Source organism: Pipra filicauda, unplaced genomic scaffold (genome assembly GCF_003945595.2).
Source record: "Pipra filicauda isolate LSUMZ 115617 unplaced genomic scaffold, ASM394559v2 scaffold127_size2900866_pilon, whole genome shotgun sequence".
NCBI lineage: Eukaryota > Metazoa > Chordata > Aves > Passeriformes > Pipridae > Pipra > Pipra filicauda.
Window position 1 is genome coordinate 2,707,838 of NW_024103740.1, and position 23,264 is coordinate 2,731,101.

A 23,264-nucleotide genomic window follows, 5' to 3' on the forward strand; every position below is an offset into this window, starting at 1 on the left:
GCGAGTGTGTTTTTGCATGTAACTTCTGAAGCAGTTGAACTGAGCGAATCCCTACAGCCACTAGAGTGAGCACAGTGCTTCTGAATTACTGCTCAGCTAAAATGGGCTAAAAACACAGGCGCTCCGGGAGGCCCCGGCCCCCGCCCACCTGCCGCTCATGGTGGGAATTTAAAACAGAAATCCCCTTCCCATCTGCACCTTTTCCAGCCTGGGGAGGAAGAGGTGTTATCTTCCATGTGGAGAGAGAACAATGAAGAGCGTGATGTGAATGGGAGGGCTTGGGAAAAGACTAGGGATGGGATACACAGGAATCACGGTCTGGGCAGGGGCAATAATCATAGATAGATTTGAGAATTCTGGAGAAGGTGGGAGCGCTGACCTTCCATCAGTCCAGGGCAGGGAGCAAAGCTCAGGGGCAAGGTCTGCGGGTCAGGGCTGCAGTAATCCAAGCACAGCGAGGAAAGGCAGAACTGCCGAAATTAGGATTTCTCGTTTTATTTTTAAGCAAAAGACACGCAAGGAAGACATTCCACTGTTGCCAGTACTCAACACAATGCCTATTATTGGGTTTTATGAAGTGTGCCCGACAGCGCCCCGCAACCCTCGCGGCCCCGTGCCCGGCCCGGCCGTGCCCTGCGGGCCCCGGGCCACCCCCGCGGCCCCGCTGTGCGAGCGGTGAAAAAGAGCCTCCGCCGCGGCGGGGACAAAACAACTTGGCAGCGGTGGGATTCGAACCCACGCCATCGAAATGACTGGAGCCTAAATCCAGCGCCTTAGACCACTCGGCCACGCTACCGCCTGGCTGCTCAGGCGCCCACCAGGCCTCTTTCACCGCGGCCACCCCGCCGCTCTCCACACCGACCCCCTCACGCGGCCCACCCGTGTCTGCGCCACCACAGCGCCCTCGGGCGCCCGCCCCGTGGCGAGGACGCGGCTGCTGCCGCGGGCACGGGCTCCTCGCTCTGCGGCGGCGGTTCCGCCCCGGCCCGGCCCCGCGGGTTCCCCAACAGGTGGCGCCGCCCGCACACGTGTCCCGCGCTGACCCCGCACCCGCGGCCCCGGCTCCCTCCCCGCTCCCTCCCCCGGGGCCCGGCCGCCCCCTCCTCCGCGGGGCCCCGGCCGTCGGGCCGCGCCTCGGGGCACTTTGTCCGCGGCAGGCACGGGCCGGCACCCGGCAAAGCGCTGCCGTGCGGCCTTTCCCCACAGCGCTTGCAGCAGCGGCGGATCAGCTCCAGCCCGTCCTCGGGAGGGCTTTGCCCGGCGGCGCGGATCTGCGGCCCCAGGGATGGCCTTTCCCATGGTCACGCAGGGTCGAGGGCAGCCCTTCGCAGCTGCCAGAGCAGGTCTGCGCACACCTCCCAGCCGGGAAGAGGGTCCGTCCTGCCCCATATCAGCCCCCCCGTTCTCTGCCCGCTGCTCTCAGGAGGCAGTGCCTCCCGCCCACCACAGCACAGGTGCTGCCCACAGGGTTGCCAGCTCAGCTCGCCAGTCACCTTCCCGGCCAGCTGCTCGCTTGGCACCGCTGTGTGTCTTCAGCTGAACCATTCCCACCCAAAACGGTGGGCCTCGGCCGCCTTTATCTTGGTGCTGCTCCACATGCAGCTGCGGAGCTGGTACAAGTGCAGCTGGTGGCCGGGGCTGTCCCTACACAGTCGTGTCCTGCTCTTTGGTGCCTCGCTTACCTGCTGCCGCCGAGCTCGGGCACGGCGGGAGCGAGCTTGTCCTGTCCACCTCGATGAGGGAGCTGGGTTTGGCAACCAGAACCAGATTCCGGCTGTCGCTGGTGAGTAGAAGGATGAATTCTCATATTCTGGGAGGCCCGCAGGAGAAATTTGTATAATTACTCGTGGACAGAGCTGAAAACATCAGGACTAAATGCCATGCAATTAAAAAAAAATGAAGAAATTATATCTACTATAGCCCTTCTCCCCAAAGGAAGTCACGTGCTGGAATTTTTATGCATGTGTATTAGATGCACCTGCCATATGGACATTTATGACCAACTGGATTTACCTTGTAAGACAGGACTGTCACAGGCACAAATTGTCGCAGGATTAACGATTTACAGTCAATTTTTAAATCTGGCTTTTCAAATGAATGCAGAACAAAATTGCTCTGAAAGTTAGTATAATATATCTGGGGTGTGCTTTCCTTTTTCCTTTCAAAAACCGCTGTTCCCTAGAACAACGATTTCTAAGGGGAACCTCATTTATCGTGGGCATACTGGAACTTTACAAGCTACCATGCTCTTGGAAAAAAAAATATGCAATGCTGAACATACTCAATGAAAGAACAGCATACTAGACTTGCAGGTCACTAATTTCCTAAGTTGCCATTTCAAATATAATTTTTAGTATTTTCAAACAAACAAAAAATGAGAATCAAACCCTTTCAGTGTTAAGGATATAATAGGTAACATATAACTAGAAAACTAAAACTAGAAGATGCAGCGTGTCTGGGCCGATATCTGATTTCAACATACATCTTTAGTATTCCATTAAACACTTTTTCACCATCAGTGATTGTTCTTTTAAGAGGATATTATACAGAAGAGAAGCCTCAGGCTTAAATCTGAAAATAAGTACACCCTTGCATCAGAACTGGCTTATTTAAAAGCATGAGACGTGTAGCTTGAGAGGGTATATCCTAACTATGTTCTTAATAGACCAGGACACTCTCCATGAGGATTTATGGCATAATACAGCCACATGCCACTGGGTTCCTTTTAGTCCAAGCAATGCCGAGTGTTTGCCTGAGTTTAAAGCCAGCTGCTCTTGTGACTTCAGTTGTGCTCACGTATCACACCAGTAACAGTATTCTGCTGTTATCAGTAGCCTACCATAGCAGGTGGTCATTTTTTAACCATTATCAACACATTTTCATGCAGTGGGAACGAGACATCTGGCCTCCACTAGGCCTTCAGAATTCATTTGATGAGTCTTTGCCCTTCCCAGGCCTTGCCGTGAGGCATCCCGACGCCAGCCCTGCTGGGTGCTGCTCTCCCCAGGGCACTCAGCCAGGCTGCCTGCAGAATGAGAAACGGGGAGACACAAGTTCTGATGCTGATGGGGCAAACGTGCTCAGTTTTTGATAATTGTTAATATTTACCACCGTGATTTGCAGCTGGGAGATGAATAGGAGGTTTTCCTACACAACCACAAACATTGTAAATGTGTTTGAGCTTAAACTCTGCAGGAATTTGAGGCTGGCCAGAAATGTGCCTGTAGGAAGCAGCATTAGACGAGGGCTCCATGAAATCTCTGCTTTGCATTCTCAAAGGAGGGCTGAACCCTCAGCATGGTGCTGGAAATTGCTGACAAAATTAGTTACCCTGAAATCGCCCGTGTGCTGCTCCCTCCAGTCTCCAAGCTAAGACACAGTTTAATTTATGCAAGTAATGGTGGTGGCAGGCGGGTGTTCCTGGCAGAAAGACAGAGCATCTGCTCTGCGTGTTTTTAATTAAATATTAGTAATCTTCCTCCTAAGGATTATCTCAGCACTAGCACTGCAGCAGCATTTCTCTGTTGTGTTGCCTCCCTCTTTGCAGAGCACAGGAATTGTGCATTTTTCTGTCTGTGATACCACAAGAGACCATCCATCTGTCATGAAGGACGTACTCCCATCTTCCAGTCTCGGTTCTGTAACCCCTACTCATGGTAAAAACCACTAATGAGAGTTATTTACATGAACAGCAGTAAAAGAGGCAGACTCTTTGCAGGCTGCCAAGTAATACAATTAAGCCAGAACCTCTTTATATTAATTTCCATGTAACCCATGAAAGGATAAGGAGTTTTGTTTAAATTTTCCACAAATTCTAGCTGGAGGAAAAGCTTAAACATAGGCACTCCCCACCCGGAATGCCAGTGTTTTAGGAAGAATGCAAACGTGGGTGCTTTGAGGAACCTCGGTCTTTGGAACTTGAAATTTGGTGCATAATCCTGCCATTTCTTATGGGGAAATGTGCAATTGTGCCATTTAATTTAGCTGGAAAGGCCAACCTGAAGTGCATATAGGCCCTGCAGTCGCTGCCCAGGTCTGCTCCCTCCGCCTTCCCTCAGGGTGCTGCCGTGCAGTGGGACCCTCCTGCCCCGGAAGACCCGCCGGGCACAGAAAGTAAAGGAAATCTGGACGCCGCTCCTGCGAGCAGCGCTCTGGAGACCCGCACACCCGCTCCGCCTCCTGCCCCCCCGGGTTCCTCCGTGGCTAACACCTAACGGTGCTAACTGGGGAGGGGGAAGCTCTCCTCAGATTTTCATCGGTTTTCTCATGGGAATAAAGCGTGTCCCCCCGTCTCCTCGGTGTCAGGTGCTGTGCGCGGCCCGCTGAGGAGAGCGGGAGGCGGCGCCTCGTCAGCGCTGCGGGCGGGGGGGCCGTGAGGGGCGGCCTCGCTGCCCGACTCCCGCCTGCTTTCGCGGGGCGGCTCTGCCGCCCGACTGCCTCCTTCCCTCAGCGGGGCCCCGCCTCCCTCCTCCTTTGCCTGGAGCGGCTTCTCCTCCCGTCTCGCTCAGCGGGGCGGCTGCGGGACCGGGCGCGGCGGCTGCGGGATCGCTCTGCACCGAGCCGGGCTCTTCTGCCGCGGTAGGTGCCGTCGCGGTGCCGGGCCGGGGGTCGGGAGCTGCCTCAGACTGCTGCGCGGCGTGGAGCGCGGAACGGGCTTTCTAGATTTGTTTGTAAATGTTTTAAAATTTGCAGAACGTGATCAGCAGCGCGGTAGTTTGAGCCTGCAAAAGGCCGGGGCCAAGCCTTTGCGCTGGGCTAAAAATAACCTGATTCGTGTGTGCTGGGCAGCGCTGCTGCGCGTACACCTGGAGTTTAGCGTTTCTTCCGTGCACATAATTTTAATGCGTGCGCTGATGAAAGTCCCCAGTGGTGTTTGTGACCGTGGAGCGGCTGGTGTGTGGCCGGGGCTGGGTCCGCCGTGCCAGCCCGGAACGGCTCCAGGACTGCTCGCGTTTGGGTAATTTTTCAAGTGCCTCAATACGCGTAAAACATAAGCTTAATTAAGACCGTGGGATACTGCGCAAATACTTACAAAAGGTCAGCGATAGGCAGTTTTTCAGTGTATTTAAAGCCAGTTGAAATGACAGGGCTATTAATGTCAATGGAAGGACATTTTGAAGTTGTATTGGAAGTTCCTTTTGTGCCCTTTTACGTCCCCGTGGTTTGGGTACTGTTAACATAGTATTTATTTGTATGTTTGGCAGAAGGGTGGACTTGGCTCGGAGGGGTCGTTCCTGTGCTTCACTGCTTGTAGCTCTAAAAGCCATTTGTGTTTTTGAAGCCTCACAGTGTTTCCTAGCACAGCGTTTTGGGGTTCAAATGCTTTGTACTCTGAGCTGGTGCAGAGGAACTCACCCATTTGCTCCATGAATTTTGCATCGTTGTTCCCTAACACTCAGGCTCATGCAGTCATTATCCCAGCTGTGCTTGCAGGCAAGCTGAGTGTGGTTTGTGCCGTGCTGTTTGCAGTAGTGGCACACTGGAAGGGACCTGTAGTAAAGCTTCTCATTAGAAGATCTGTCCTTGATAAGACAAGGTTTTCAAAGGTAGACAGTGAGTTGAGACATCTCTGGGGTTTTTTTTAATCTTGTTTTTTATCAGAGCTCTTATCTAGACTCACTAAACCTGTTTTCATGCAGTGGTGCAGATGAGGATTGACATTTGCTTTGCAAGGGTCAGTTGGGTGTTTTTAAAGCACAGTAGTTCATAGTGTGCTATAGGACATTAGCATAGCTAGTGGGGTTGTTCTGGACTGTGTTAAGTAGCTTTATGTCTGTAGTTCATGAAAGTGATAATAATTTTTAAGGTCTGTATAGTTGCTTAGGTTAAATTTTAAATTAGTATCCTAAGAGTGTTAATCTGAAAGGCGATTTCTCTCTTTTAAGAAAAACCTGCTTGTTACTCTTACAGGTATCCTCCTAAATGGCTTTAGCTCATGTGGTATTAAATCAAAAGGGATTTAGTATTATACCAGGGAGAGCTGGGTCATCCTTGCTTTAATGCTTCTTTACAAGAGAATCTGGGACTTGTGTCACAGGGCAGTTCCTGCTCCCCTGTTCTGTGCTAAAGAGGTACAGAGGGCCGTGTCTGAGCTGAAACGATGGGTTAGGAATTGCTGGAGATGCTCCAGTTGTCTCTTTTGCCAACTAGAGAGGTCCTGTCGCTCACCTCTTTGGGATGAATTAAGGCAGGTTTAGATGCTGAGGCAGCTGGCGGGCCTTGCTAAAGAGTCCCACCAACCCAACAGTGCTCTGTAACAACAGACACCTGCAAGAAATCTGCAAGTGCTGTTTTAACAGCCCTGTGATGTGGATTTTCCCCTCTGCTTCTATGTGTTTGCATTTTCACCATGCTCAGCAGCACAGTGGGTTGGCTTTGCAACTCACCTGCCCCTCCTGGTCATGTGGCTCTTGGTTATAAAGACAAGAGAAAGAAAAATACTTGAAACACGCATTGGGAAAACACAAAAATTAGTAGAAACTTGAGCAGATTTAGTAAGTGACTGTATTTTAAATTATCTTCATTTTGAATCACATAGTACAAGGCTGATTAAAAAATGGAATAAATTTTCAAAGTGGATTGGAGTGGGTAGTTTAAATTACAGGTGTGTGATAATGCAGGCTTGGTTCAGTGCAGTCCTAGGAAAGCTCCTGTAATAGATATAAAGATTAAATTAGCAAAACAAAGCAGCACTAGTAACAGGAATTCACAGATAGCATAACTTTATGCCATAATGCAAAAGCACAGAATATAAGCCTTGGGATGAAGCATAGGCTTTTTTATAAGGCTTTTCATCAAACTATGAGGTTTAGAGCAGTATTTGTGTAGTTTAATGTTTGGTTATTGAATTTGTTTTAAAGAGTGTGTTATGTGAGGCTTGGTTTTAGTACATACACTTCCAAAGTAAACACCACAAGCACTTTACAAGAAATAGGGTTCCAAGAAAAACGGTGAGGCTTTTATAAACACCATTAGCTTTAAATAGAAACTGATCTGTGTGACAATGTTTGGTTTGCACAGCAAGTCACAGGAACCCCAATGTTTGCACTCACTGCTGCACAAACCTGTATTCCTGTTGCTGCTGCTTTTCAGACCATCGTGGACCCCGTGGATCTGCAGATCCTGTGGCAGCAGGAGCAGGAGTGAGTGCAGGGCAACAGTTACCTGTGTTGCTGGCTGAGATGTGGGAATGTTGCCTCCATCAGAAAGGCAGGAACCAACACCATGATATTGCTGGTGAAAGCTGCCATATGGTACTGTTTCTGTGGTGACCAGTTTCTCAGTAACTGTGGAGTAGGAGCTGTGCATGCTGCTGTAAGACTTATCTCACTGTTTCTTGGAGAAGGAAGGCTGAATATGCAAAGGGCTGAAGAATAACAGTGAAGCAAAACTGAAAACCTTGGTTTATGATTGTTTTATTAGGCTAGCTTTGTGAAAATCTCTGATTTTGCTGGTCGAGTGAAGAACTAAGCCAAGTGACAGAAGTATCTGTTTTAAATTACATGCTGTGGCTCAGCCAGCATCAGGGCCAGATTTTGAAAATTCTCACTAATCCTCTATTTGGTAGGTGCCAGTGTTTTCAGAGTATCTAGGCAAACTTCCACCTCTTCCAAGGGCTTTGATCATTCCTCCACTTCATTTTTCTGCAATGTGCTGCACTTTCAGCAGCGTGTTTTGCTGTGGATTATTAGCTGTATAGGAGCTAAAAGCCAGCTTAAATCTTGTTGATGGTGGAAAATTTTTTTATGTTGTCCTAATAATGCTATCTAACTCACTTAACTGTTAATTTGTATGCAGTATCTTTGAGAAGACTTGTCCTGAAAAAATTCGAAAACTTGAGTGTGGTGTTCACGGTAAAACCCCTTCTAGTTTCTAAGACTAGTGTTGTGAAACTCAGAATTTAAAAAAAGGAAGAATAAAAACATTTGAAGGAGGAGATAGGAGCTAGTTTTATTCTATACTTGATTGTCTTCTTTTCTCAGTCCTGTAGCAGTTTAAAAACAAAAAACCTTCTGGAAACCCAGCTGTAGCACTGAGGTGTTCAAAACTACATGGAAGTACTGGGGGATTACTTTTACAGAGCCATATGCAAATGTGTTGGGTTTGTTGTTTTGGTTTGTTTTTTTTCTGCCAGTGTGCTGACATCAGTTTTATGCATAATTTATGCTTTTAATAATAATTTTTTTTCTCTTCTCTCCCACCCAGCTTCTTCCCTCCGTTTGCACGTGCTTTGGAATAGTGGGTGTTTCAATCCTTGTAGGAGTTAAACCAACCTCCTGCAAACATGGCAGACGAGGACCTTATTTTTCGTATGGAAGGGATTGATAATGCCAGGACGACCACAGCGAACTCTGGGGATTATCTTGATGCTGATAGTGATGATGAAGACAATTATTTTATCTGTCCAATAACTGATGATCCAATTTCTGACAAGTCTGCCAGTACCAAAGTAGACAATTATTACAGCAGCTTAGCAAAAAGTGAGCAGTACAGTTCAAGCTCTTCTCCTAGAAGCTTTAGCTTTAAGGTAAGTATTGGCTCCAACCTTCAGTAAGGTTTTGGTTTTACTTTGCTGGCATGAGACATTCTCTAACTGCTTCACCTCTTGTAACTAACACTTTTCAATAAAAAAACACACTCTTTTTTTCCAGACCTGCAGTTAATTCCGTTAAGCCAATAGTCTGACACTGCCATGGAATTGCTCACTGTCCCTTTTAGTTCATTTACAAAGGTGGCGCGATCCAGGCAAGCGATTCACTGCCCTTCTGATCAAACTTTGACTGAGAGACTCACAAGATTATACACTTGTTGTAAGCTAAATTGGGGCCTGTCAGAGGATAATTTATTATGGATTTTGCTAATCCATAATATTTTTAGTTGGGCAAATAAAATTGTAAATGATAAATGGTAAGTTTTTATGTAGTAATTCCTTCTTAGGGAGCTTTTGACATGTTGGCTCTCATGCTTGGGCATCAAGTGTCACACTGGCAGTAGTTCTGACAGTGTACTCAAGCAGTATCTGACCTTTTTGAGATGAAGAGCAGTCATAGCATTGCAGGGAGGTCGAAAGGGCCATAGTTGGTGCTTCCTTGGCAGTGTGTCCTTTTTCACTGGGCTCCCTTGGCACAGGTCAGCCGAGGAAATGGAGCCTCAAGAATGCAAGTGACACTCATTCTGTAGCTTAAATAATCCAAATATACTCCATTTGTGGTAAACTGGCATGTCTCTTAGATTTTGCCTAGACTAGGATTTAATGTGTTTTATTAACACGTTTCTTATTGTAAATATTAACATTTATTTAATAGATACTCTAAAATCTCGGTTATGCCTAATGCATGCTTTATTTGTGAAGAGATAGCAGGGGGGTTATTTTAGTCAGATAACATATAAAGTAACACATGGAAAGTGAACCTGGCTTGTCTGCAGTAAGATTTTTACCAAAGGTAGTTAATAAAAACATTAAAAGGTACATATTCCTAGGGAAAGTGAAGAGTAAAAGCTTAGTATAGAAAGGGGACAGATGTTAGTGTATTCTATGCTAAGCAAGTTATGACCTGATAGGGAGCTTAGTCTTCATTTGTGTGTACATTTTAGCACATACTAAATACTTGCCTCTAGGTTTGCAATGCAAGTTCTGAGTCATATGGCCTGAGATAAAACTGATAAGGACTTCAGAAATTGCAATTATTTCCTCCTTCCTAACCTATCATTTTGTTTCTGCAGAATGTTTGTGGCTATCTTTGGTCTCCACAATGTCTAGTTTGGCACTGTGGCTCCTATCACAGAGAAAATGCTTTATGCTGAGATGTGGAGCAAGCAAGTCTCCATCTCCTGCTTAATCTGCAGGAATGGTGACTTCCAACACAGTGAAGCAAAGAGCCAGGACTGATAACATCCTAAACCCCCACAACCTGCTCTGATCACTCTGCCTGTCAGACTCCAAACCTAAAGGCAGTGTGGGCCATTGATAATGAAATGCAGAGACAGAAACTTGCTGTTAACCCTCTGCCTTTAAACAGGACTCAGCAGTGTTTAAGTAGCTAGTTAATAGGCAAGATCCTTTTAATGCATGCTTTCCAGTTTAAAAAATTGCCAACTTACCTCAATAGGTTTGTTCACAGATGTTCTAAGAGTGAACTTAAACTGGGGATATAAACTGAAGAGTGGCTTTTAACTGGAAACGGGTTTTTTTAACTAACAAAGAGAACCAAGACTCTTTGTCAATCATTTGTCTTATCACATGTATTTTCCTGCTTTCATGTCTCTCATGGATCCTTTAGAATGACACACAGCATCGTTCTAAGCATGGCTCTGTGGTTGACCATGGTCGGGTAGGTTAAAAAAGAAATGTGAACACCATATCTAATAGATGAATTATGATTTTTTTTTTCCTTTTACGGACTTTTTTGTTCATTATATTATTGTCTGGGAGAACTGCTTGCCTCAGCCCATAAAAGTCATTAAGTCAAAACTAAAAAAGATACCTGTTAAATGAAATAATACCCATCTTTTGTTCTCTGCCCTGAAATGTCTCTGTGTGGCAGCCATATGCCTCCAGCAGGAGAAAAATTGCACTGGTAGCACCATTTCCAATTTCTCTTTGTTTGAAGATCAGAATACAGCTTTTGTACAAAGCACCTCATGAGATCATGCACAAGTAATTAACTGATTTAAGTTACTGCCTAGCATGGACACAAATCACCTTTTGGAGCGGGAGTCTGCTCAAGAACGATTTGACACTGATGGTTCACTGAGCAATTCTATTTGTTGCTGTCTCTCCCTATTTCTGTCTCATGTATTTAAGTGTGGAAGTTCTCAGGTCCATGTGAAATGTCTGTCATTGCACGACCTGAGGCAACTTCATTTGCTTATGAAACATAGGAAATCTTTCTCAACATGTCCTTTAAACTTGTTTTATTTATTATAGTATTGTGTTCGTTTTATGGTACTCTTTTCAGAAAGGGGAGCATTTGAATTGTTTGCAAGGTATGCAAAGTTACAGCTGAAATTCAGAATAAGCATGAACAATTTAAAAGCTCAGCTGCTTCAAAAACTTCCTTGATGTCATTGCTGACCCAAATTTGTACTGTAGGGTTTTTTTAAATTGACTGATTTAAATTCCGGAGGGGGGGGGTGGGAATTCCCAAATTTTAAAAGTTGCTGTTTCTGCACACTTGAAATTCAAAGAGACAGTAGCAATACCTCAGGGCCCAGTATTTCTTTACTGATGGGGTACAGAGTGCTTTTTCTCCTGCTCACCTTGCAGAAGGCATTTGGCACATCACAGGTTTTCTTGGAAAAATACAATGTAAAAAGAGGGAGATCAGAATGTTAAGAGAGAAGCATCCAAATTGACTGGTAGAGGAAGACTCTGGATATTCCAGAAAACTACTGATGTTGTACTGTTGACTTGGTGAACAATGAAGTAGCTACTTGTCTGGAATTGTTATAATAATAAATTTATACAACATTCTAATTTCTTCTTTCTTATACTGAGCACAATCTGGGGCCTTGGGGTTCACAGAACTTTTTTCTTTGTCCATATTAGCTCTGTTGCTAATGGACTTTTTTATGCTTACACATATGCATGCTGTTAGTTACGAAAAGTTAAAAATCAAAACAGTAAAAGTGAATTCCTATCATCTGGATGTGCATTATTGCTATTTGCAGTATGTGCTGGAGATATTTGCAAATTACCACAGGTTTGATAAATTATATTTGGTATATACTGTACCAGATTCTGTTCTCAATAACTTCACAGCAGTGCAGATTGAACTGAAACCTGATGATTTGTATCCCTGAACTGTGTTTCATTATAACTGAAACTATAAAAGGTCAGAGTGGTCTCTGGTACGGCTTAGTCCCTGCTCTGAGTAGTGCTTTGAGGGCTTGTGTAGTTGCACATCTTCCTAGCATGAGGATCCTGATTTGGTCTAGAAAATGCTGGTTTTGTGAGCTGCTGGTGATTATAAATAAACTGCCAGTTTGTAACTTCTTCAGGAAACCTGGAAACATGCTATTGAGAAAGCCAAGCACATGCCTGATCCATGGGCAGAATTTCACCTGGAGGATGTTGAGACGGAACATGCCACTCGTTACAGGTCTGTGGGTCTCTGGATGCTGATGTTAAACACAACTGCTGGTTTCTGTGTTTGTGTAGTGCAGAATATCTGTAATTACATGGCTGAAAAACTTTCAATAATACCCAAAGTGAGCGTGTCTTAATCTCTCAGGAGTATGTAAATACTGCCCACCAACAGAAAATAAACCTTTCAGCAAACCAGTGTCACACTCTTTCTCTCCCACCTAAGTAGTATCTAGGACTTTACCCATGTAGACAGGAAACAAGGCTGAGAAGTATTGTCTAGTTGATTTATTAGTGCTATAAACGTAATCTAATAAGGAAATGAATTCCAATAAAGGGGCAGCATACTTAGTTTAAATAGTTTAGAAAAAAAAAAGCAACATAACACTCCATGCCTTTCCCAAAATAGCAGTTTCAGTGTTACCAGTCCATGCAGTATTGTTGCATGTGGCTGGAATTTAAATCCTTATAAAGCCCAGAATAGCTCAGCATGGTGTACGTGCAGAAACTGAGTTTGGCCATTAAACTGGTTTTAGTGCTTTAACACAAGCTCTGCCAAAATATTTACTCTGCTGACACAGGTTTCTGGGTGGAAGGGGTAGGGGTTAGAGACCAGTTAATCACCACTTAGCATCAGTGTTGGGGAGGCCTCCCTTCCAATCACATACCACTGTCATGCAGTGCTGCTCTTCCCCACAGACTGCATCTGTCCCTGGTCAGCCACACAGTCCTGAAATAGTTTGCAGATTTTAAAATACAAATAAGTGGTAATATTGGTTTAGGACTACTCAAATACCCTGTTAAAAAGAGGTAGCTCTGATATTTCCACCGCTTTTATCTGCTGCAGACTGGGGTGATACAGTACTCAGTGCAGGATGGGGGAGTCGGGCTGGAAACAATCATGTGTTGGTGACTCAATTGCTGTGGTTCTTGATTTGGCTTTTACTGTGTTGGGAGTTAAGGGGGTGGGAAGAAACCACAGTTGTAGTCTTTGTATTATCACAGGGTTGTGCAGGGACTTGCTCCTCCCTCAGTGCAGTGTTGGGCAGTTCTTGGGCCCCCTGCTTCTCACAGCTTGTTCTGCTCACATCCTCGACAGCCCGGAGGCAGACTCTCAGCCAGAACCAGCTTTATGCAAGCTGAGGTTTGGGGAACACAAACTGTCCAGTGGGTAGAGCTTGGTAAGGCTCTTTCTGCCCCCAGTGTGCTGCCCAGGCATCACAGAATAGGCTTAACTTCAAAGCAGATCAAGCCTGATTTGTAGTGTTGCAAAAGTATAGCTTCTGCAGTGCAGTCTGTTCACTGTCAGGAGGATTCAGTGTCTCTTCAAAGAGTTAATCGTGTTTCTGCTTTCCTGTCTGAAGCAAGGAGGGCCTGACTGTGGTGGGAAGATTAGAAGCTTTTGTGCTGGAGTGGCAGCAGCACTTTGTAGCGTTCAGTTGCAGATAAGGAAGGATGGATGTTGGGAATAGGAGGATTTGGGGTCCCTCTGCATTTTTCTGAGACAGATCTGATTTTGCAGGTACAATGCAGTTACTGGGGACTGGGTTGAAGACGAAGTCCTTATCAAGATGGCTGCACAAGTAAGGTCACACTCTCCTTCGTGTTCATTAACAGCAAGTTTGTAATTCTTTTCTGTTCCAGAATAGTGGCAGCAAGATGTTTTCCTCATAGACGTTTTGAAGTCTCAATGTAACTCATTTCTCCCAACTCTGTTTCCTTGGCTTATTCATTATGTTGTGGTGTCCCAACAGCCTTTTGTCCCCGGAGTAGAGTAGAAAATGGAGTCATCCCTTCCCTGTCAGCAACGTGAGGCATTTGTTCCATTTCCAGTGCTTTCCCTTCCATTTCACCACTCCCATTTCCTGCTGGCATCATTTCCCTGCCTGGCAATAGTCCTACTATTTTATGTGCATCCAAATAATATCTGCTCTCAGAATGAAAACCCAGTGAATTTTCTGTATGTGAGGTAGAAGCTGCTGTCACTTCCCAGTTGCATCCTGGGGTTGGTTGTGCACTACTGGCATAGTGTCTGACATCTGGGGAGATGATGATGCTCTGCTGGGCACATCCTGTGTGGAAGCCTAAATGCAGAGAGCATGAGGTGTGCAAAGCCAGCTTCTCTAGGCAGTCACACGGGGCTGATTCCCAGCTGGAGAGAGAATTTGAATAACTTATTTGAAAGACATATCATATTTTCTCCACAGGATATTGAGGGGGGCTTATTCCAAGTGTCTTTTCCCCAGATTCCTCTTTACACTGCCAGTGGGTTTTCATTTTTCTTTGAGAAGATATTTTATAGAACCTGTTTGAAAACTGCTTTCTGCAGGACATAAAGGGGGGAAAACATGGTTGTGTCTCTTAGTGGTTAGAAAAGAACTTTGTGGAAATGGCAATGCTGGGTTTTTCTTTTTCATTTCCGTAGCCTTTCGGCCGTGGAGCGATGCGGGAGTGTTTCAGAACGTAAGTATCTGCTGACTTTATCTTCCTTGGCCTCCATGCAGTATTTTCTTCTGTGGTGACTGGAATTTCACTTTGGTGTGGTGGAAATTTTGTAAAGCTCTCGAGTTCATGTGAGCTCTCTTGGAGGCAAAATACTCGTAAAAGTACAGAAACAGTGTTCCTGGTGTGCTAAAATATCTGAAAATCTGATATGTGGCCATAGGTGTGTGCAGCCTAGAGACCAACTTGAGGCCTGTAGTTGGGCAGGGAAAAGGAGAAAAATATTTGTATGGTGCAGACTGAATTTGGAAAGCCTCCATCAGTGAAGAATGTTATCCTCCTAGAGTTTACTTTGGATTACACGTATCAGAGTAATCCTATTCTGAGTAAAGCAGAACTTTAACAGCTGTGCTTTCCAGAAGGGTAAAGTATGGGGGAAGACAGAGGAGGAACTTTTATTTCCTTGGAGGGTCTTAGCAATTGTTGTGGGCATCAGCATCCAATTTGTGCTAGAAGAATATCTCACCCTTTTCAGGCTCTTGAAAAAAAATGTTTTCTGGAAAATGTACATGTGTGTGTTTAAGAACATTTCCCCTTCTTTCCAGCTGTGGAATTCAGAGAAATTGCATTTCATATCTGGTTTTGCTTCTGGAAAGATAGATAATCCTGAATGACAGAAACAGTATCAGTTCATGCTTGTGGTTGTGTTTGTGCAAAGCCACAGAGATACAGTGGTGAATGAAGCCTGGGAAGTAACAGCTCTGAGCCTGCTGAGGTTGCTGCTGACATTGCTTTTAGCTCTTGTTATTTTCCAAATTCCCCATTACACAATATTTTGAGAAATGCCATAAACAGAAATTTGTTAGCAGCTTTGCTTTAACCTCTTATACAAAGAAAGCATAACTTGTATGTCAGCTTCCCACTGCTGGATTTTCTAGAAGTCTCAGTGGTGCACTGATAAATCCCATCTGGAGCTCTCTCTTCTAGGTTTTTGTAACTCTGCAAGTCTTCAGTTATGACAGTGACAGCATTAGCTGCACGTGGCTCCATGAACTTCAGAGGATACTGGATTTAGGAGAACATCAGCTACCTTGTTTTATAGAGAGGAGTATGTTCCTTCAAGAGCTGGGGAGGTTCAGATCCTGGCTGAAATTCTGATCTCACTTCCTTGTTCCTTCTTTCCAAGGCCTCTGTTCCAGCAGCTGTCTGCCCATCCCTGCAGGAGCACAGACAATCTGAAGTTGCTTTGCCTGTAGAGTGTCCCCTGTACCAAGACCTCTGCACCAAGGTCTTGGGAGGGAGAGAGGAAAGGAAGGAAGGGAAAGGGTTGAGAGTTTGAGTGCTGCCAATAATTAAGGTACCTGCTTAATGCACTTGTCAGCCAGCAGATCCACTGTTAGTTTTCCCGTGCTCCACACCACCCCCTCCTTGCTTTTGAGGGATCTGTGGATTAAAGATTTGCACATCAACAAAAGGTAAAAGTTACATCAGAAAAAGCGTCAGGTGCAGTTTTCCTTCTGGGAACATGGGGGATAATCACTGCTGTGTGTTAAGAACACGGCAGTTTGCTTTTATTCCAGGAGAGGTTTCTCTCAGTTCATGTTTGAAATGCCACTCCCTGTTAATTTATGCAGAAAATAATTGTTGACATTAGAACACGGTGTTGAGGTGGCAGCAACCCTTCATACTCTTGGTTTGAGGGAAAGGGATTCAGAAAAGGAGGAAGTCCAGAGTAGAACTAGCTGTAGCCAAACCAAACAGTTTGGCATGTCCCAGCCATTCCCATGGAACATTTAATTTTCCCTTGTCCCTATCTCTGCTTCATGTTTCAGCCGGAATATCTGGTAAATGATTGAGGGTAATGCTGATCTTGAGGCCTGGCTCTGTCCATGCAGGCAAAGAAATGACAAAGATTGAAGTAAATTTTTTGGGTTTCCTTTCACCACCAATTTGTGTTTCAGGAAAAAGCTGTCCAACTTCTTACACACACAGAACTGGAAAGGTGCCTATAACTATGTTGCCAAGCAATACATAGAGAGTGTGAGCAGGGATGTGTATTTTGAGGATGTCCGACTGCAGATGGAAGCAAAGCTCTGGGGAGAAGAGTACAACCGGCACAAGCCACCGAAACAGGTACTTTCAAAGTGCTGAGCAAAAATGCAGCCTTGCTCTCCTACAGGATTAGTTTTCAACTGAATTTACAAGGAATTACTTGTTCGCATTCCATTAAATTTAAAAGCCCTTTAACTTCTCTTGCCCTCCTGTGTTTTCCATTAAATGATAGTTTATTTTGAATGAAGTAAATGCAGAAATTGCTTTACATTTCCAGAATTAGGGGCTGTGTTTGTGAATGTCTCAGTGTTCTCAGCTGTCGACTGGAGACCAAGATAAAATGGTGTTTGTATTGCTCTTTGAGATGTGTGCCCAGCTGCTTTTGAGATAACCAGAGATGTCACAGAATTTATTGCCAGCAGCAGTCTCAGCAAGCACTTAACTGTTAGTGCTCCAGGAAGGTAGATGCTTAAATCTTGTAGACCTACCCAAAAATGTAACTAGCATTGATTTTTAAGAAGAACTGGAAACCTGTTGGAAGTCTTAACAATTTTAATAGCCAAAATGAGTGCTTTTGAGTATGTGGGGTATGTGCACTGCCTCCCATGTGAGGGTTAGTTAATAACTACCTGTCTCACAACAGTGAGGTGAGGTATAGAGTGAAGCGCACAGAGAGGAGTCTGGAAATCTAGAAATTCTAAATGCCACATGGAGGAAAAGAAGTGAAAGAGTTGTGATAGTTTCTCCTTTAGGAATGTGTCTGGAACAGAGGGAGGAAGTAGGGCAGGATACAGAGATACCCAAGTGGTAGATACCCTCAGTCCTTCTCTGAAAAGGCATTTCTTCAAGTTATGCTGTAGTGACTCTGTGATTTCCTCTCTGGTACAGACTCTTTGCAGTGCACTCTTAGGGTACCCACAAAATAAAATAGAAAGCCAGCACTCGCTAAGAATTTTTCAGAGGGATTTGTTGCAGGAGTGAACTGTTTTGTAGTGTCTGCTTTTAATTTGTGGAATTCCTCCAATAGCCCAAGAAGAATGTGACTCTTCCCCCACTCCCTTGTTAAACAGATGGATCTTTGGAATTGTTCAGCTTCTTGTATTGGGAAGGTTTTCCACAGCTGGAGGATTCACACACACTTTGATCTGAAGACAGTATTCTGTTAGTCATTGTTCATCTTCTTTTCTTCCCCAGGTGGATATAGTACAGACCTGTATTATTGAAATGAAGAATAGACCTGGAAAACCTCTCTTTCATCTGGAACATTACATTGAGGGCAAATACATCAAATACAACTCCAATTCTGGATTTGTGCGGGACGACAACATCCGTCTCACTCCGCAAGTGAGGCTTTGTTTAGTGCTTTCCATAAAGTCTGCTGCAGGGAATTTCTTGGCTCTATCCAGAGGTCTTGCATTACTGCCAAGAAAGGAAACTGTAGGCTCTCCAGTACAATGCCAAATTAATTTCTCTATTTGCAGTTTGTTGGCCCCTTCCTTGGGGCCTGCTCTTTCAAGCACTGGGTGCTGCTTTGTTGCGTTTCAGTGTCTGTTGTTTTTAGTTGAGTTGATAGGGTTAATAGTCTTTAGAAACTTTAAGCCCTTTGACTTTAATTATAACTGCAGGCATTGAAATATTTCAAGCTTTTTTCAAATTAAGGCAGAGAGAGAGATCTCTCGTGTATTATGTACTGAACAGGTTTTTTGGTGCCTCACATAATGTACAAAAGGAGGTGGCAGATATCCAACTCATGTAAATAACAAATCTAGGCCATTTGCACATAAAAAGGTGGGTTTTTTCAGCTACAACTTCTGAAGAGCTGAATCTGAGATTGCATGTAGAAATACAAGTACAGATTTTAAGTGATTCTTGGATCTTGTAAAAGAACTTTAAAATACTATTGAAAAATGCAAAGTGGTCAGTGTAGCAAAGGAATGTTTTACTGGGCCTTGAGAGTTTTGTTCATTGTATTTTTTTCCCCACTCTTTTTAAGGTATTTGTCATGATGCTTAATGTAAGCAGAGAATTTATGTTCTGGGCTGTCTGAATCAGTGCTGTGCTTTCACAGATTGGGAACAAAATGTTCCATGGTACTTGCTGCCGTTAAAATGTTTGTCTATCACCACCAGTTACTTCCCCCAGGCCTGGCAGCACTTCTTTGGAGGCCTTCCCAGAAGATTCCTAATATCTCAGCTTTATGCTGAAGAGAAGGGCTTTTTTACCTGATTCTTGAAATGTGTTTTTTGAAGAAGAGTACAAGTGTACACTTCATTATCTGAGGCAAAAATGTAGGGACAGAGCAGCCCTTCAGAGGGACCTCCCAGAAGGGAGGGAGAATTTGTGGCATGCTCATTTTTTTTCGAAATGTGGCTGATATTTGCTTATTGGCAGAAGGAAGCACGGTCCCAGAGATGCAGAGCTTGCAGATCCACAGGCACCGCCAGAATGTTTATACAGAAGTTATTCTGCACTGGCTTCAGAGACCACTGTTGTTCCCTCTAACAGCCAGCTCCTCAGTCCCGAAGGTGAAGACTGTAGTGGGAAACAATTTCTAGTACAGGAAGGAGGAACAAAGCAATCTCCTCTCCCTTACCTGTGTCCGCTGCTGTTTTTCTCCCTGCCTCTTTTAGCCCACCTCCTAGATGGAGCAGGTTGGAGAGACAAACCACTATGTGCTTTTAGTCTCTTGCTGCTTTCATCATGATGTTTATACCAGTTACATTTCACTGCCAGGGTTATCAGACTTCCCATTTATGAAGGTGAATATCTGTTGCTGTTTTCAGTAGGTCAAGGAAGAGTGTTCTCAGACATCTTCTATGGTTCTTTCCAGGCCTTCAGTCACTTCACCTTTGAGCGCTCAGGACACCAACTCATTGTTGTTGATATCCAGGGAGTTGGAGATCTTTACACGGACCCTCAGATCCATACAGAGAATGGTACAGACTTTGGAGATGGCAACCTAGGTAAAATCAGCGATCTGTTTGACATGCTATGGATGCTTAGTTTCTGTTCCCAGCTCTCTGCTGAGTAGGCACTGCAGGGCTGGGTCAGCTGGCACGTTTCTGAAGAAGTTCTGTTATGAGGAGTCCCTGAACAGGGCAGCTGTCACGCAAGGGCACATTTAAAATGAGAGCTGATCTTGGCTCGTGTCTCCTGGCCTGCTCTGAAATAAGTAATGAAATTAAGTAGCTTCCTGCAGTGTGAGAGCGATAATCATGGCCTTTAATTTCCTTGCCACATTGCAGGAATGGATACAGCTGAATGTGGAGAGGTAAGCGCTGCATATTTTTAAATCTGCAAGTGTCTATACATGAAGCTGTTCATAGGACAGAGCAAGCTTTGTAAGCAGGATCAGATTTAGGCATGTTTCTCAGTGATACAGCCAATTTAGTTTTTTATTGTGTCTTCTGCATATATAGCTTTTGAAGATTTTTGAGACTTCCTTTAACTCCTGTGCAGAGAGAGTGGAAAGCTTTTACAGGTGTTGAAATAAAATGGAGGTGGGTTGAGCTATATGTGCTCAAAGCATTTTTTTCTCTTTCTTTCTCTTGACTTTTTAGAAAAAGCTTTGAGACTTCTGGCTTGTAATAAGTGAACTGTAATATAAAATTCAGGTAAACCCTTTCTTCACTTTTTTTAATGCTGTAGGTGTTCGAGGTATGGCCTTGTTCTTTCATTCTCATTTCTGCAACAAGATCTGCAAGAGCATGGGACTTGCACCATTTGATCTTTCATCCAAAGAGAAAAATGCCTTGGATTATAATAAAAAATTGCTTGTAAGTGAAAAGTGTAACTAAGCAGTACAGCTAGTTTATCCTCACTTCAAAAGCCCTGTAAATAAAACTGAAATACGCTGTTTACATGGAAAATAAAAAGCACCTAATTGCTAATGTTGCAGTTTAAATACAGCAGTTTAGAGCGGACTTGTTCATACTTGTCTCTGAATTAATGCTGTAGCTGTAATTGAAAGGAAACCTTATAACATGGTGTATATTTAGGACCACATAGGTCTTTGAATGCTGAAATCATTGATAAGTTTTGTATCTCACAAGCCTGCTTGTCTTTAACTAATCTCAGTTTCAGCTGATTTTAGTGGGAATGGGACTTGATGAAACGCTTTGAATGAAATTCAGTCCTAAACAGAACTCTCTCTGACTGTAAAAGTGGCAGGACTTGATATTTTGTTGGGACATAGAACTTCTCAAAACAAATTCTTCTGTATCCATTGGTGTATTTATACCTCCTCTTCGATAGAGGACTCCTGATAAACATCCGTGTTGGCTTATGTGGCACAATTAGAATACACAGAAGGGTTATTCACGGGACTTTGTTGTTGATTTGCCCAGGAATCTGCTCAGACCATCCTCCGTGGCACCGAGGAGAAGTGCGGCAGCAGCCGGGTGAGGACGGTGTCCGGCAGTCGGCCCCCTCTGCTCTTCCGCCTGTCCGAGAACTCGGGGGATGAAAGCATGAGCGACGTGGCCTTTGACTCCCTGCCCTGCTCCCCTTCCTCAGCAACCCCTCACAGCCACAAGGTGGACATGCTTAGTGAGTGAGCCTCATACGTCACCTCTGGGGGGTTCCTGAACGTTGGACAGGGACTCAGTCGATTTTAAACCCGACAGCATATTGATTTAATCCAGAATACTTGTTTCTAGTGTTCCTAAAACTGAAAGGACTTCTTTGTAGCTAATTAATGCATGGATGCTTCTGTGAAAAAACAGCAGTAAAATAATGTCTAGAGCTTTCTCCTCAAGCATGTTGTCGTTACAGTAAGCAAATATTTTTCTTCCTAGATTGGCCTGTGTTCAATGAAGTAGATAACTTGGTTCACAAAGACTATGATCAGCTTGATAACCAAAGGGTGAGTGTCTTTTCAACAGGAAATGAGGTTGCAGTTCCCTAATGAATGTGTCTTTAAAGGACTTCTCAAAAGCTTTGTGCAGTAAAAGCACATAAAGGTGCTCTGCCTGCTTTCATTGTTGCAGCTCATGTTGCCTTCATGCATTTGCTGTTTCTAGTAAAGGAAGAACATTTTATTTTAAAATAGTATTCATTATTCTTTTTCCATCAGAAATTTATTTTCATCTGATGTATTTTAACAGGTAATTAAAGTGTGTGTCTGTTCCCCTGCCTGCATGTTGTGTCTTGGGCACTTGTGCCAAGTGTTGTGGTATGAAAACTAAGCAGAAACCCTATGGATTAGTCCTTTGCAAATCCTGTGGGATGTTGCAGAACCTCACCTGAGGAGATGCAAGAGGTTCGCAATGGACTTTTTCCAGTGCTGGACCTTAGTACCAGTTACTAGTTTTTTTAACTGAATACTGAAAACTGTATCTAGTGGACTCTTGACTTGATAAAATATGCGAGTCTTTGATTTATTTTTTAATGTATTTATTTTTTATATATATGTAAGAGAGAAGACAGACAGTACCTTCTGTATCGTTAAGTCTTGTTCTGTCTGTCAGAGGTAGCACAACATTACCATCATTTTCATCCTGTATAACCATCCAGTATTTTTCACTGAACCAGCAAAAGGTTTGCTCTGTGGGAAATGTCAAGCTGAGATCCTTACAAAGGATAGTGCTAATGCTGTTCTGTTCTTGTGTTCTGTAGGATTTTGAAAATGGTGGAGACAGTGGATACCCCAGTGAAAAGAGAAGTGAGATGGAAGATCTGGATCATAGAGAAAGGGTGAGAACCTGACTCTGGGTTTAGCAGAGTTGGGCCTGTTCATACTTGAACTGTTTTCATAGAAGAATCTTATTTTTTATCCCTCTTGATCTAGGCTTTGTAAACAAAGGAACAGACAAATTTCCGTGTGTTGCAAAATTACTTATTCACCTTGGGAATGACAGTTTTACAGGAAAAAGATGATTTGTAATGAGGAGCTTAATTTCAAACATCGTATTTGATTACATATTGTTGTGGGGTTTTTATTATTCTGTATTGCATTTGGAAAATGTAGCCAGCTTCTTGTCCTGTGGAACCCATGAACATGATCTGCTTTCAGCCTCTTACCCTGTCTACTTTATATGGCTTGAATATCACAGAACTTAATGTTGTTATCAGTTAATAACGTGCGACTTTAGAATCCCTGTGGGTAAGCTGGTTACTCCTTTAAAATATAAACTGTTAAATAAATGCTTTTTGACCTGAAGATCTTCACAAGATATTTAATTAGACGACAGGAAAGAGAATACTGCTTCAAAAGATACCAGTCCTTCTGTCACCTGTGAAGGTATTTGTCATGGCATCTCCAGCTCACAGGATTAAAGCCTGTGTGTGCCATGTTCTTTACCATTTTGCTATGCTTCTTATCACATTGGGATATCCCTGAAAGAAAAGGATCCAGTGGAATCGATTTTGGTCACGGTCAGTATTAATTCTGCTGGATAGGAATAGTCTAGAGGGATAACTGGCACACAGCAGTTGCTGCAAATTAAATGATGTAAATCTTTACATTAACGTAGGGCCATTCAAACAACATCCGGAGACAGGAGTCTGATGAAGACAGTTTGGGAAGCTCTGCAAGGGTAAATAAAGCAGAAATGTTCATAGACTCAGTCTGCTGCTCTGCTTGTCCTTTGTTCCACTCATCTAACCACATCACTAAATCAGATTTATTTTCCCTCCCTTTTCAGCTACAGAATATGTTTATTAATATCAATTTATCACTCTGTAT

General features: G+C 44.0%; 1 protein-coding gene and 1 non-coding gene across 6 annotated transcripts in view; one reads left to right on the plus strand and one right to left on the minus strand.

Moving 5' to 3' along the window:
- Positions 1-714: 714 nt before the first annotated feature.
- TRNAL-UAG lies at positions 715-796 on the minus strand. Its single transcript has one exon. It is a non-coding gene; the product is annotated as a tRNA-Leu (tRNA).
- Positions 797-1,686: 890 nt separating this feature from the next.
- Positions 1,687-23,264, plus strand: part of EEF2K (eukaryotic elongation factor 2 kinase) — a 29,000-nt gene continuing 7,422 nt past the window's right edge. Inside the window, exons 1-15 of one of the 5 annotated variants that reach the window (XM_039390429.1) lie at positions 4,443-4,578; positions 7,093-7,253; positions 8,206-8,527; positions 10,281-10,331; positions 12,001-12,101; positions 13,608-13,668; positions 14,511-14,548; positions 16,489-16,660; positions 17,774-17,923; positions 19,410-19,542; positions 20,228-20,355; positions 20,926-21,127; positions 21,376-21,443; positions 22,196-22,273; positions 23,053-23,115. In XM_039390429.1, coding sequence (XP_039246363.1) covers positions 8,285-8,527; positions 10,281-10,331; positions 12,001-12,101; positions 13,608-13,668; positions 14,511-14,548; positions 16,489-16,660; positions 17,774-17,923; positions 19,410-19,542; positions 20,228-20,355; positions 20,926-21,127; positions 21,376-21,443; positions 22,196-22,273; positions 23,053-23,115 — 1,488 coding nt within the window. In that variant the 5' untranslated portion in view covers positions 4,443-4,578; positions 7,093-7,253; positions 8,206-8,284. Of the gene's footprint in view, positions 1,784-4,442; positions 4,579-7,092; positions 7,254-8,205; positions 8,528-10,280; positions 10,332-12,000; positions 12,102-13,607; positions 13,669-14,510; positions 14,549-16,488; positions 16,661-17,773; positions 17,924-19,409; positions 19,543-20,227; positions 20,356-20,925; positions 21,128-21,375; positions 21,444-22,195; positions 22,274-23,052; positions 23,116-23,264 lie in introns of those variants that run through there. The other 4 variants (XM_027726196.2, XM_027726195.2, XM_027726200.2 and 1 more) reach the window with 4 other exon arrangements.